General features: G+C 40.4%; 1 protein-coding gene across 1 annotated transcript in view; it reads left to right on the top strand.

The window, feature by feature from the left end:
• SMPD1 (sphingomyelin phosphodiesterase 1) overlaps positions 1-15,855 on the top strand; it is a 376,572-nt gene that overhangs the window by 266,269 nt on the left and 94,448 nt on the right. The window contains exon 2 of the mRNA XM_044073036.1: positions 7,458-8,230. Within this exon, the coding sequence (XP_043928971.1) occupies positions 7,458-8,230 (773 nt within the window). The remainder of the gene's footprint in view (positions 1-7,457; positions 8,231-15,855) is intronic.

Raw genomic sequence — 15,855 nt, 5'->3', positions numbered from 1 at the left:
TATTGTCAGGTCCTATAGAAGCTGTATTCTTGGTCTTGGACAGTGCTGTTTTAACCTGTGCAGCAGTGATACTGGGTGCCTTGCACTCTACTGGTATTGTGATTGGTCCTTTGGGGGGGTAGAGAGGGGTAAAGTTGGAACTGAATCTGTTGGCCAGTATATTGGCAATATCTGTTGGCTCGGTATAGGAGGTACCATTGTGCAGTAACTCAGAACAAAGCTGGGTATTGCCGTAGAGATTCTTAAAATAACTATAGAAGACCTTGTGGTTGTCTTTACTATCTGCTGCAATTTTGTTTTCATAGCTAGCTTTGGAGGGTTTGATGATTGATGTCAACTTTTTGTTGAGGCTGATAAGGGAGCTTTTCCAGTCTTGGGACTTCACCTTATTCCACAGCAGTTTCCTCCTTCTGTTGTCGATTTTGTTTATGACAGGGGACCACCAGATTGGCTTCCTTTTTTTGGAGGAGAGCGTCTTGGTTCTATTGGGTATGGCGAGATCCATGCGTTTGTGTACGTGTTCATACAGTGCATTGGTGCATGATTCAGCAGTCATGCAACTATTCTCCATTTGCATGGGTTCCGTGAAGTTAGCCACTTCTGTTTTTAGGAGCCCAAAGTTAGCTTTGGAGAAGTTTTCCATGATAGTTACCTTTGCGATTGGGGTGGGATTGATGTGGATTTCCAAGGTGATTAGTTTGTGGTCGGATCTAACCACGGAGGAGTTGACTGTTGGTGTAGAGCAACAGTCGCCTATGTTAGTAATGACCAGGTCAAGGATGTTGCTACCTCTAGTGCGGGTAAGAACAAGTTGGTCCAGGGCATTGGAATTAATGAATTCCAGGAAAAGTTGGGCAAGTGTATTGGTACATGAGTAGTTTTCCCAATTAATGGATAGGTAGTTGAAGTTGCCAGTATGAGAGTATTAAGTTGGACCCTAATATTCTCCAGGGTGCTTAGGAATGTTGAGTGTGAGTCTTGGGACATGGTTGTTGACCTGTAACAGGGTACGACCTGAATCTCTGTCTTACCCACTGTTAACTGCACCTGAAGTATCTCTGATGTGTTATGTTGGGCTACCAGTCTGGAGGTGTGTGCATCCTTCATAAATATGGAAATGTCACTGCCTTTGGAGCTTCGGTCCAAATTCTAGGGCCGAAAGGTGTGGAATGAGTTATAGCCTGGCAGTGCAGGGGTGTTCTCTGCTGCCTTGAACCAGGTCTTTGTTACAGCACAAGCATCGATGTTCTCCATTTTAAGGAGTGCTTTGAGTGAGTGCATTTTGAGACTTAGACTTCTTGCGTTGAGCAGCATGACCCTCAGATTGCATTTGTTTGTAGCTGGTAAGGTGGTAATTTGGTCTTTCGAACACCGCCTAAAAAGGCACTATAGGGGTGGCAAGAGCCTTGGCCACTATCCAGAAGCCCAGGGATGACAGATGCAGGCCATCTCTGGCAAAGCATCGAGGTCTGTCAGTCATGTCATCCCAGGCAGATAGACACTGGATCCCCTTAGAATGACACCAGAAACTTAGCCAATTGTTGAAATCAATCATTTTCTTCTTGTACTGTGGTATCATTCTGGGTGATGGTAGGATGCTGCTCTGGGCTGTGGTCATACCCACCTGGGCTACATAATCCGAGAGCTCCTCCATGTCTCTTTTCATGTAGTCCAGGGAGGTATGTCTCAGGTCATTCACACCCACATGTACAGTGACAGAGTCATATTTGTACCTGTTGATGAGGGACCTCAGTGCATGTGTTATGTGGTGGATCCTGGCACCTGACAGGCAGTTGACTGTTACTTTCTCCTTATTCAGCCTAGTGAGTGGGATATCAGTCTGCCTCACTATTGAGTCACCTATGACTAGTGTTCTGGGCATGCTGTTTTGCCTTAGGGGCTTTGGTTGAGTGGCACACTATTTAGGAAAGTTATGTGTCTTGTGATTAGTGTTGTGTTGTGGTGGTTGAGTGTGTTTCTGCCTCAGAGATCTCTGCTCTTTGGTTAGATTTTTATTGAGAGCCTCTGTGAAGGTCGGTGTGTGGTTTGTGTTTTTTGGTGAAGGCAGTGCTGGTGTGTGTTCTGGAGGGTTGTGTGTTCCATGTGGTGTGGTGCAAATGTTGACCTTCTCCTCTTGACCAGCTATTCCGGTCTTGGCTGGAGAGTGCGTGGCTTCCACTTTGGATATATAAGTGCATCTTTCGCATGTCTGAGTGTTGGGAGGTAAGAAGAGAAGGTTGTCGGTGTACATGAGGCAGTTGCTACATTGCCTCAGGATGCCCAAGTTCACCAGGTTAATAGGAGAAAGCACAGGGAACTGACCTTTAGTCATGCCTGCATGGGTGGGCATTAAAAATAAGTACTGGAGATGTTTCCTTGTAGAACATTTAGTGCTGGTAGCACTTTTGTGTGCTACAATAATTGCTACAAGAAGTCTGGTATGGTAAAGTGTTAGACTAATAAGCTAGTAAATGTGCAGGAGAGGAGAAAACTAGCAGATCTGAGGGAAAAATTGGAGAGCAGACTTTGGCACCTCTGAGAAGCTTACAAACAGTCCTGGATACAGCAAATTTGTATCTGGACTAAACTAGTTACAGGAAAGTCGGGAAACAAGTGCAAACATAGACTTTTTAAACCAGAAAGTTGAAAGAGATGGAAAAACTGCCCAAATGGCCAATAACAAATTTTGGGCCATTGTAACATTTGTCTGGGTGTTAGACATTTCTCTAAATTTAAATTTTAAGCACTCAGGGTCCTCTCTTGACTCAGCCTGTGCAACAATATGATGGTTTTCCCCCTCTCCTGTATAGATAGTAGGTGCATACACAAATGAACGTTCCCTTTCTATAGCTTCTGACCTTGCCAAATTAAGCAGAATAAATGCCTTTGTATGGTCATCTTTATCAGGAAATGCAGCGTGTATGAAAAGGTCGTACTCTTGCTCAACTCCACCCCTCCACTACCCCAAGCTTATACATACTAACTCCAAGATTGCTGTACCTCTGCGAAAAGGGAAAATTCCGAAAAGTGGGCATCTCAGACTTAGTATGTGTAAGTCAGTTTTTTCTGATTACATTTCAGATGGGTACCATTTGAAAAATATTTAAGTATATGTGTATCAAGAAGAGTTACCATACAAGTTCAGTTCTCTCTCTCTCTCACATCGCCTGTCTGTCTCTCTCTCTGTCCGTCTCTCACTGTCTTTCTCTCTCATGTCCCTTTTTCATAGGTAGTTATAAGGCATGTGGTCCAGGAGATAACTGAAGAGCCTAGCAGCCCAGTTTCCCAGTCGCCACCAAGCACTGTGTGGTTAAGTGATTCGCTCAAGATCACAAAGTAGGCAAATGAAGGCTGATGGAATCAAACCCTATACCACAGGAAGCAACTCATTAAAATCTCATTGCCTTAATCCTCTGTGTTAACTGTCAGACTTACACTTCTGTATTTTTTATCTTTAATTGAGTTTGTGTGTTGCCTGTAAATATGGAAAAATGTACATACGCTTCAGCCTGCAGTACACTATCACAGGTGCCAGACACTTTGTAAACACTCCTGGAGCAGTGGGTAGGCCAACATGTAAGGCAGAGAACTGATAATGTGATCTAGGCACACAGAAACATTAGAAACACATGAAATCTGGATGAATAAGAATGTGAAGGTATGCATCTTTTAAATCTAAGTTTACTAAAAAATTCAAATGAAGAAGGAGGGGTAACAGGTTGTGAAGTTAAAGCATTTTGAAACTGAACACTATTACAAACTGGTTCACAAAAGAAAGGTCCAGAATTGGTCAAAAAGAATTTTCTTTCTTTGGCACTAAAAATTCTTAAGTAAAATCCATCCCCCTAACTGAGGAGGAGGAAGAACAACTTCTAATATCCCTGAGACAACATATGATATAAAACAGGAGGAAAAAGAAGACTTTGGTCTGGGGAATTAGAAGGATTCCCTGAAAAGGAAGAGGTTCCTCTCACTGTCATCTGTAACCTGGATGGGTCACATTCAGGACCCATTTGTCTCAAAAAGAGAGAAATGGAGATTCAGACTTTCTGGAAGGGTTAAGGAACTGCCGAGGTGAGAGAGCGTTACAAAGTCCCTCATATAGTCATTCTGACTTATTTGACTGTCCTTTCTTCTGGCGGATTCCTACTTTCTTTTTAAAACTTCACTACCACTGCCTTTTAAATGTCTGCTGACCAGCATTTTGAAGTGTGTGTGTGTGTGTGTGTGTGTGTGTGTGTGTGTGTGTGTGTGTGTGTGTGTCTGTGTGTCTGTGTGTGTCTGTGTGTGTCTGTGTGTGTGTGTGTGTGTGTGTGTGTGTGTGTGTGTGTGTGTGTGTGTGTGTGTGTGTGTGTGTGTATTGCCCTGAGAAATCCTTGTAAACATATAAAAGGCTAACACAGAGGGTCTTTAGGTAACAAAGTTAGCAGATGATTGCAAACTAGGAGCCATAATCAAATCTCCTAACGATGTGGATATCCTACAAAAGGGCCTCACTGAGACAGATGCCTGGTGTCAAAGCCATGGCCTCAAGCTCAATGCCAAAAAGTGCATTGTCATCCCTTTTGGTAAAAACTCTGTACCCATGAACTACCACATAGGTGGTAGTCTACTTAACACCGAAAGTGTGATAACAGACCTTGGGACACAGGTGGACAGTAGTCTCTCCTTTGATAATCACATCGCCACAGTAGTCAGGAAATCCATCTACGTGGCACACCTCATCACAAAAGGTTTCTCATCCAGGAAAAAAGAGGTCATTGTTCCCCTTTACTCATCACACATTAGACCCATTATAGACTACAATGCCCCTTTTGGTATGTACCTCACAAGACATCTACAACAACTGGAATGGCCACAGAAATACCTCACAAAGAGAGATGGGTTTGTCTGAAGATGTTTGGCCGCAACTCAAGACAAAATGTATTAACATACAAAAGATGAACTACCGGTACAGCAGAACAGAGATTAATCCAGCAACAATAATACAGAAGTAGAGCCACTGACATCAGTACAGCTAAGTAAAGAAGTGGAAAAAAAATGTCTGAGCTGGCTCATTAAATCTGCAGCAAATGAAAGATGAAAGTTACATAGTGCTTACAAACTGTGACACTTCCTATGAGTGACAGAAAACTTATGATTCAGCAACTAGTGACGTAAATGACATCATATAGCATGTACATAGGAAGATATCTTCAGAGTCATCCTGCATCTGGTATACAAAACCTTTAGGTAACTATGGTCATAGAGTACATGGGTGGATTCTCACAATCAGCCATGGATTTATTTATTTATTTATTTACATTTGTTAACCGGGTAGTGTCCGACTGGGTTGAATAAAACAATTTTTAGTGGAGACCCGGGGAGAAAAGCTCCACAACACAAAGAACATTATTAAAGTACAAGCAGTAAACTTAGTTTAAGTAGTACAATAGCAATATGTAAATGAGCTTAACAAAAATATTATCGTAAAATATAATAACAGAATGCAATATAAACATGCATGTTTCAGGCATATAGGAATGCTATTTTTTTTACAATATATTTGAGGTACATAAGTCATGTAGCTTTACAAGGTGAAGAGCATGAAGATGCTTGTGAACACTATTTTCTTGAAAACCAGATATTTGTAGAGGAAGGTCATGAAAGTCTGCGTATGGTATTTATGGTAATTAATACATTAGATCTGAAGTCGTTTTTATCATACTCATTTCTGACATCTGCAAGGAGAGGGTTATGAACAGCTGGAGCTATTACCCCTACAGCCAACCCTAGAATAGGTATCTAAAGTGGCATTGGTTGCTTGGCTTACTGGGTAGTAGAATAATTTAACTTAAAATGTTATAACTAAGAGAAAACAATATATTTGGTGGATAAATTTAAATGTAAGTGATGCTGATAAAAATGTGGCTGTAGCCATAACTAACTACAGAAAATGATGCTTTCTTTACCCATCTCAGGAAATGAACTGATGAATCTTATTTTCTGTTGTTTATAGCAAGACATTGTTAGAAAAAAGTTGGGGCAATAATGTAGATGGCATACTCAAGTGTGGGCATTAGATTTGTAACACTAGTTTCTTAGCATTCACTTTGAGATTTGGCAACATATAACAGAGCTTAAGTTGTTCCTGAATATTATCAGGGTAGTTTTTAATATGACCTTTACATGTAAGCAGCAACTTATATCATTTGTCTATGTACTGAAGTTGAAATGCTTGGGTCACTGCTGAGTTCCCCAGGTCAAAAACTGTAGTATGGCATGGAGCAGCAAAGCTCAGTGCATACCTATTTAGAAATTTTAACCATAATTAATTAGAAATGAGAAATGGAAGAAATACTTAACTTTGGTCAAACTGTACCAGCAGGATTTTGGCTTCGGACACAAAACATAGGCAGTTATGTCAGAGTAAGAGAGGGCAAACCATTCTGGTTGAATTGAAAGCACATGTTTAGCCCTGCTAGTGACCCTTGGTTATAAGGGATGTTAACTCAGATATCTGCAGATGAAGAAGGAGGAGGATGGATTCCATCCATAGGAATATGTTGCCTACACTATCCCTCTGGAATTATTGTCTCATGCTGTGAGTGCTGTTGAAGTGCTGGTGATAGGTATGCAGATACAGACTGACAGACACACACACACACACACACACACACACACACACACACACACACACACACACACACACACACACACACACACACACACACACACACACACACACACACACACACTTACTGACAAAAAAAGAAGTTTGACAAGTCCTAAGTGAAGCCTTACAAATTAGCAGCTGTTTCATTTTGCCACAGTCAGTCATTTTTAAGAATGTGATACCACTAAGGAATGCCAAATGCTTTCATAGTTTGAAACTACACATCTGAGAGAGTCCTTTTAGTGGTCTTCAGCGACTACATATGAGGTGCACAGTATGGCATCTATCAGCTCATGCTTTATTTTGCTTTTTAATGAATAAGCTTTGTATTCTAACTCTGTTTGATTCCCTATGTTTCTATTCAGTGTTTGTCTAAGCATGTCATTTAATCAAACAGTTTTCTAGGTTACCCTTGAAAAGAGGTGCTTGTGCTTGGCTTATTTAGGTAACAAATAAATTATAATAAAAAGAACAAAATGTGGGTCACTGTGGCCCAAAGTCCCCATAAGCCATTATTTCAAAAATCTGATTATCAACATATTTCATCAGATTAATAAGTGAACCCGCAAGATCTAAATGGGGTTTAAGTGAACTTATGAAACAGACAGACTGAGTTGTTTATTTTTTATAAGAGGCTGTAAACCCACTGTTTCTGGGAATGAAACAAAGTGTGTTATCCTGGAATCTGCATACACTGCATTTATGCTGCATTTATATTGTTGATATTTTATATATTGTAGAAGTAATTTAGTATACCCCTAGTGCTGCATAGGATTAATTTTTATTTTATTTTCTGTTTCAGGTTGAGAAAAACTTGGATCGGGTTGCAGATGTTGCCACTGAAGTTTGCATAACACTTAAGCTAGCAGATGTGAAAGTTTGTAATCTTATCATCCAGTTGTTTAAAAAAGATATGATCAGTGCCTGGATTTACTCAGTACTCAAGCCTAGTGAAATATGTGCACTGCTTGTTGGAAACAGCTGTGGCCACTGGGATATCTATTCCGACTGGAATGTAACAATGCCAGATACACCAAAGCCCCCAGTAATACCTCCAAAGCCTCCACATCCAGGATCACCCAAGAATAAAGTGCTGTTCCTTACAGATATTCACTGGGATAAAGATTACCTTCCTGGTAGTAACCCTGACTGCAAAGACCCGCTGTGCTGCCGGAAAGGATCAGGGTTTCCACATAAAGGACACAGGGGTGCAGGTCACTGGGGTGAGTATGCCAGCTGTGATCTTCCCCTTCATACAATTGAGAATCTTCTACAGCATCTTTCTACCAGTGATGCCTTTGACATGCTTTATTGGACTGGCGATATTCCGGCACATAACATTTGGCAACAGACGCGAGCAGATCAAGTCTTGGCTCTCACTACTATCACTAATCTTATAAAGAAGTATCTTGGACATATTCCTGTGTACCCAGCTATAGGAAACCATGAGAGCACGCCTGTGAACAGCTTCCCACCACCATACATCCATGGCAACCAGTCATCCAGTTGGCTGTATGATGCAATGGCTGATGCTTGGGAGAACTGGCTAACGACAGAGGCTCTGAGTACTCTCAGGTAAGGTGGAGCAGGAGGTAACTGATGAACTGGACACTGCAACACCATTTTTTGTATTTTCTATCTAATACACAAGAATATGTTTCTTCTGATTAGGGTCAGCCTTAGGTAAAATGAAGCTGTAGGCTAAGGGCTCAGCAGTCCCCCACAGAGATCCTCATTTCCTTAAGCTGCATTTTCCCTTCTGCAGCTCCTACTTCTCTCCTCCAGAAGTCTCCCCCAGGGCTCCCCGTCATAGTACTTTCATTATTTTGTGGTTTATCTCCTTCTGTCCATCTCCCTTACCCTCCACTTAGCTAGCCCCCAAAAGCTGGCTGTTGAGTCTCATAGTGTAACATAAATACCTGCATATTAGCAGAAAATTAAGTTTTGATACTGAGAAGAAAGATCAGTGTTGTATTTATTTATTTATTTGTTTGTTTGTACTTGTTTTCTGGGGTAGAAGACTGATCTCCATGGACCTTTTAGACTCAGGCTGGGAGCGGTGTCTGGTTAAATGACTTGCTCAGAGTCACACAGTTAGGCGATAGAAGCTGGGGGAACCAAAATTTGCACCACTGGAAGACAGGAAGCAGCTCATTAAGGGTTCCTTGTTGACATTCCAAGAAATTCTGAGTCAAACTGTATTAAAAATTAGAGCCATGCTTTATGGTAAGAAAGAAAATAGGAACAGAATATGTAAGTTATATTAGAAATCACCCTTCATCAGTAGCAGTGCTTCTGGGCATCAGAGTGTTAGTTCTGTATTGTTTCAGCAGTAACATCCAGTGAGGTATGGGGATCCTAACAAGAGAGTGCTTAACTGAATTCTTAAAAGAGAAACACTTACACCAAGTACTTTTGTAGCAAGGCATTCTTCTGTCAGTATATAATCAACACAGTGGATGTAGTATAGTATTGCTTCAAAAAGTAGATGGTATGTAAGACATAATGCAATGAGGCATAACATCATTTATATTAAAAAAAAATCATACATGTTTCATTGATGCATTGCAGAAATGCATTCATGGGCATCTGTGACACTGGAAATAATATAAAAATGCATAGACTGTCTTAGTTCATGTAGTTGCTGTGCTTTAATGACAATGCTTTCAAGATGTAAAAATTTCCATGTTGCCATTTTGGTTAAAAGTGGGAGCTGTTAGTCGCCAGTGCATTTACAGAATTAAACATACTTACTTTTATAGATCTCTGGATTACATTTGAGAAGTTTGTTGGATATGTACTTTGTGGCAGACTAGTTTGGAATAGGAAGGGAAAATGTGCGACTTATATTCTGAAAAATGTAATGTCTGCTCTATCTGATTTCTCTTTTTACAAAACCTGGAAATTAAACAGGCAATGGGTGTTGATGCTGGGATCAAAGAGATTTCCGATATCATTGCATCTTTCTCATGTGGAGTCTTGCAAGAGGTATCAGGAGACTCACAGATGCCATGAGATCCAGAATCCTTAAAAAATCCCTCACTGAGACAGAGGACTGAGTGGTAACCCCCCCAAATAGACTTAAATATAGATCTATTTTTCCTGTGAAAGAAAGCTCATTGTACTGAAGTGTTCAGCAAGCTTCCCAAAAACCCAACTCTGTGACAGGGTGTCAGAAAAGACGTTTGAATGTTCTCTTGGAATCCTAGCCAGTGTTGGAGATTTCTGACCCGAGAGAGATTCCTGACACTTTGAAAAAAGACTCTGGAAAGATAAGCAAGTCACATAAATATGGAAAAATGTAGATACGCTTCAGCCTACAGTACACTATCACAGGAGCCAGACACTTTGTAAATACTCCTGGAGCAGTGGATAGGCCAACGTGTAAGGCAGAGAACTGATAATGTGATCTAGGCACACAGAAACATTAGAAACACATGAAATCTGGATGAATAAGAATGTGAAGGTATGCATCTTTTAAATCTAAGTTTACTAAAAAATTCAAATGAAGAAGGAGGGGTAACAGGTTGTGAAGTTAAAGCATTTTGAAACTGAACACTATTACAAACTGGTTCACAAAAGAAAGATCCAGAATTGGTCAAAAAGAATTTTCTTTCTTTGGCACTAAAACATTCTTGAGTAAAATCCATCCCCCTAACTGAGGAGGAGGAAGAACAACTTCTAATACCCCTGAGACAACATATGATATAAAACAGGAGGAAAAAGAAGACTTTGGTCTGGGGAATTAGAAGGGATTCCCTGAAAAGGAAGAGGTTCCTCTCACTGTCATCTGTAACCTGGATGGGTCACATTCAGGCCCCATTTGTCTCAAAAAGAGAGAAATGGAGATTCAGACTTTCTGGAAGGGTTAAGGAACTGCCGAGGTGAGAGAGCTTTACAAAGTCCCGCATATAGTCATTCTGACTTATTTGACTGTCCTTTCTTCTGGCGGATTCCTACTTTCTTTTTAAAACTTCACTACCACTGCCTTTTAAATGTCTGCTGACCAGCATTTTGAAGAGACTATGTGTGTGTGTGTGTGTGTGTGTGTGTGTGTGTGTGTGTGTGTGTGTGTGTGTGTGTGTGTGTGTGTGTATTTTGCCCTGAGAAATCCTTGGAAACATATAAAAGGCTAACACAGAAGATCTTTAGGTAACAAAGTTAGCAGATGATTGCAAACTAGGAACCATAATCAAATCTCCTAACGATGTAGATATCCTACAAAAGGGCCTCACTGAGACAGATGCCTGGTGTCAAAACCATGGCCTCAAGCTCAATGCCAAAAAGTGCATTGTCATCCCTTTTGGTAAAAACTCTGTACCCATGAACTACCACATAGGCGATAGTCTACTTAACACCGAAAGTGTGATAAGAGACCTTGGGACACAGGTGGACAGTAGTCTCTCCTTTGATAATCACATTGCCACAGTAGTCAGGAAATCCTTCTACATGGCACACCTCATCACAAAAGGTTTCTCATTCAGGAAAAAAGAGGTCATTGTTCCCCTCTACTCATCGCACATTAGACCCATTATAGATTACAATGCCCCTTTTGGTATGTACCTCACAAGACCTCTACAACAACTGGAAACGCCACAGAAATACCTCACAAAGAGGATTACCGGACTCAAACAGATGCCCTACGCAGACCGTCTCAAAAAACTCCAGCTTTACTCTGTCACATATTGCCTACTCAGAGGCGATCTCTGCCTAACATACAAAGCTATGTCAAACCCAGAGCTGTTGGACATGCTTAACGTAAAGAAATCCCAATCCCTCCGAGCTACACACTCTAGGAACCTAAACCTTGTCACCACAATAAACAGAACATGCTGGAGGGATAGATTCCTGTCTCAGAGACTTCCCATACTCTGGAACAAACTACCTATCTATATCAAACAAACCTCCTCATTAGCCCTCGTCAAAAAAATCTTGATGATTGGATGGGAGATAGGAAATTCACCCCGGGGATCACTTCTGTGGCTCTGCTTGATAGGGGCACAAGAAAATAATTTTCTTGGGTGGCAAAAGCCAGGGTACCATTTGGCTAGGCTTATATAGGCCCCAGGGCCAATGGCCTAGCACCTACCTATGAGCCTATGAGCGATTCCCTGAATCAGCTTTCTGCTCTCATCACTCTTTTTGATAATCTGTACAGTAGAAGGTCAATTATTTATCCAAAGGAGAATTCAGAATCTTTTAATAGGTTCTAAAAATGCAGGTGGGCAAGGCTCCTTAAATCAGTTCCAGTGGCAGCATCCCTGGAAGTAGAATCTGCAGAGTCACATACATATTTTAAACAATAATAGTGACTTGAGAAAGAGAAGAAACTAAATTGCACAATGCAGGTTTTACCTCACAAGAGGAAACTGATGCCAAACCATTTGTCATACTTTCACAATGTGTCTGGATAAACTTCAACATATGAGGCTCACGGTTTAAAATTGTAAAAATCAAATCAGCAGAAGCATATATGTTTCCCCAAACTTATCAAAACCTTTCCCATTCTTATCAGAAGGAGAGGGATTAGAATTAATAAAATGTTTGGCACCAGCTGGATTTACTAAAGCTGTAGATGCTGGGTTTGGTCTGGGACTGGTGTATAAAAGCCTTGAAAGACTGATGAACTTTATGCAGTCTGCCTGCTTTTTAGGGGCAGCAAGCTGACTGCCAGGGAAATTGCAGGCTGTGACAAAAACATCCTCCAAGGCCGACAGAACTGGAAGTATAGAAGAATGTTCTGAAAATTCAGTTTGTAACAGCATTTTTTAGGGAATGAGATATGTGAGTATTCTCAAACTGAAAACAACGAGTCATCCTGGAATTACCCTTAGAGAAAGAGAATCAACAGTGAGAATCAGTTACCACACTGTCCTCAGAAACTGAATCAGACACCTGAGGAGAAAAACTGCATCAGTCCCTTTACAATCACCTACAGATTCAATGCCTTGAACTTCTGCATGGAAAGAGGAATTCTTATTTATTTTACCAGAAACTGCATTATAAGAAGGGCGAAGGGCCTGCACAAGACCCTGAGCCGAACTCAATAAAATAATTCTTCTCCAGATTTACTGACACAGAAGAAGATAATTGTTTAGTTTTCTGTCTCTATCTGACAGGGGTTTGTGAAAAAAAAAAAACAGATCCAGTATTGCCAGCAACTTGTCCAGGGATGGGTACAGCATTCAGGCTAACCAGGAGCACATTCCCTGCTCCTTCTCAATGACTGACAAGAGTGACTCTCCCTTGCCTCATGAGGAGACCTCAACAGCTGCAATGGACATAGCTTACCTCTGGTCCATGGTGGCTGTATGGACTGCACCACAGGAATCTGAAGAAAAAGGTGAGTGGTCTGAGAAGCCAGCTTTGGCCAAAGCAGAGTCGCCTATCTGTGACTGAAGCAAATTACCTGCCTGCTATGGTGGTAAAGACTGCTTAACAATATTTTTCTTTTTGTTGTGGAAAGAAGGTCCAACTGATGGACCAGTAGTTTGTTCTGCGGTCAGGCCAAAAATAATGCATGTTTCCCAGTGAAGCTTAGCAACAATAGTCAGTAAAACATGAAGGTATCAAAAAACTAGCTTTTTTCTTGAAAAAGACTATAAAAAGCACTATTATACCATGACCCCCCCAAAACGTGCACGCTGATTGGCCAGCGTGCACATTGTAAATCGAGTTATACTAATGGAAAAAGGTCCGGTCGCCCGGACTTTTTTCCATTAGTATAACTCTACTTTTAAAACACTGTCTCGCTATGTTAAATGGGTTTAACATAGCGAGACAGCTAAAATAAGCGGAGATCTCCGTTGCTTATTTTAAAGCTGTCTCGCTATGCTAAACCCATTTAACATAGCGAGACAGGTTTTAAAAAAAAAAGCAACGGAGAGCTTCGCCCTCGGGACCAAACCATGCCAACCGTGGGTAAATCCAGCATTACCCACACCCAGGTGTGGGTTATTGCTATAGTAAAATAACCACAGTTTCTCCTCAGAAAACATAGTTTTAAGCAACTTTTTTACCACAAAAGTGAAAAAGTGCACCTCCATTTTAAAAGTACATAAAGGTCAAGAAACAGTCAACAAAAACACATTTTTGTAGCTTAACTGTATTGCTTGTTATGAAAAAGTAAGTTTTCTTATGTAAGTAATGTGGAAGGTTCTTCCCCTGAAGGGAACTTATCTGCCCAGCAACTGAATGTGTTAGCCGACCATTGGCCCTTGGAAACCTGTAGAGGAGCTCTTCTCTCTGCAACAGGAAAGCTCTGATTAGCTTGGCAGCCAAACCTGACCTTTTAGTCAGCTCATCTCTTAATCTGACTAATGATTTGGGTGGGTGGAAGGTGCCACGATGCTTTGGAAGCTGGCTGGCCACTCTTTTCTGGCGTCATTTGTTAAAACTGACTGACTTGCATCTTGTGCATAATATACTGTTTCTCCCATAGTGCAATTGTACTACTTGTGTCCCTGAAGTGCCTCCTCCCCTTAAATCACTGAGGTGTTGTTTCCTTTACGTTATATGTTAAATATTTTCGAATGCTACCTTTAGTTCCTTTGACAAAGATTAATCTTAAATTTGTGGGAAACGGTCTATGTTTCTATAGGCTTGCCTTCTAGTTCTTCATTGTTGCTGAGGATTGTATTTGAAGTTACACTTCTCCCTCTCATTCAGTTTGTGTGTTATAGAATTTAAATGCCTCCTTGTAGTCTTTGGAAAGCAGTATCTTCTAAATCATCAGTAGGAATGTTAGCTTCTTTCATAATTAATGCGTCTGATTTAGTATTATTCTTTTTCTTATAATGATTATATGAAAACCTCTTTTAATCTTGTCTGGTAATTAATTTTATAACAGAAAAGAACTTTAGCATAATGAATTTGTTATCACATTTACCTAGGTGGTAGAAGTGAAATAACACCCATATATCTATTTTACCATTGGATATACAGATATTCATAATTTGCTTATGCCTTGCTAGACTTTTTATTACCTACTTAAGGGAAATGTTTTTCAGAAAAGAGTTAATGTATTCTTCCAGTGTATGCGTTATGCTGTGCCATTATTTTCGTGGCATGTTCAAATCACTGTTAATTATTTATCATAGGATCATAGGAGGTTACTAGGCTAATGGCCCTTGGGGCCCTTACAAGCCTAGCCAAGAATTTACCACCAAAGAAGAAACCTGAGTCAGCACCTGTTGCACCTATCAATAAGGAACACAGGTGAAAGCCTGGGACAAATTTATGGTTTCCCATCAGGGTCAGCGAGGTATTCTGTTTGACATGTATGGGAAGTCTATTCCAGAGATGGAGCAGCCTCTGGGAGACAAACCTGTCTCACCAGCAGGTTTTGTTAATGTCATATATTAGATTTAGGCCTGTCGACCGGGTACATATATGGAACATGTCTAGTAGAGCAGGGTCTGAGATTGCCTTGTAGGCGAGACACAGATCACATTTGAGCAATCTGTATATTGAATAGAGTGATAGTGATTTGAGCCTATCCACATAGTCAACAAAAAGCAGAAGCCAGCAACTGTGAGCTGTATAAACTAATTTAATTGGTTATAAAAATAAAAAAAACACAAGAATAAACAGACTGGTTTCGGCTATGGTGTTAACCTAGCCTTCATCAGTGTAAATTCCCAAAACATCTTGAGGTTCTTTTATACACATGGAAATAATTAATCAGAGTTTCATTGGTGAGCTCATGAATATTCATTACTATACCAAATCATAAATATTCATTAAGACCAGGCTGGAAATGTCCACCTAATTTCACAATCCATTTCTTTTCTTTTACATTTAGTTTGCTGTGCCAACCAGATTTATTAGATCTGTCACCTATTATTTTATCAATGATGGTAAAATGAAATTTTGATGTAGTATGTTTAAGAGTATGTTTATACAGGGCATTACTCATTCTCTTACATTTAACATCACTGAGGTGTTCAGAAATATGTAACTTAAGAGGTCTGGATGTTTGTCCTATGTAAAATGCATAACAACTGCAAGAGGCCATGTAGATGATCCAATCCATGCTGCAATTTGCAAAAAACCTGATATCATATTTGGTACTGCAATTGCTGCTGGAGAATTGTTTGGTTTTTAACACGTTTACAATGGCTGCAATGAGCACATGGCATGCAGCCCACAAGTTTATCTCCAGAAATTAAGGTTTGGGTCATATTCTGATTATTGGCATC

The sequence above is a fragment of the Protopterus annectens genome, chromosome 5.part1, assembly GCF_019279795.1.
Source record: "Protopterus annectens isolate FY-2018-M chromosome 5.part1, PAN1.0, whole genome shotgun sequence".
Classification (NCBI taxonomy): Eukaryota; Metazoa; Chordata; order Ceratodontiformes; family Protopteridae; genus Protopterus; species Protopterus annectens.
Note: the sequence above shows the minus strand (reverse complement) of the source record. Positions and strands in the feature narration are given on the sequence as shown.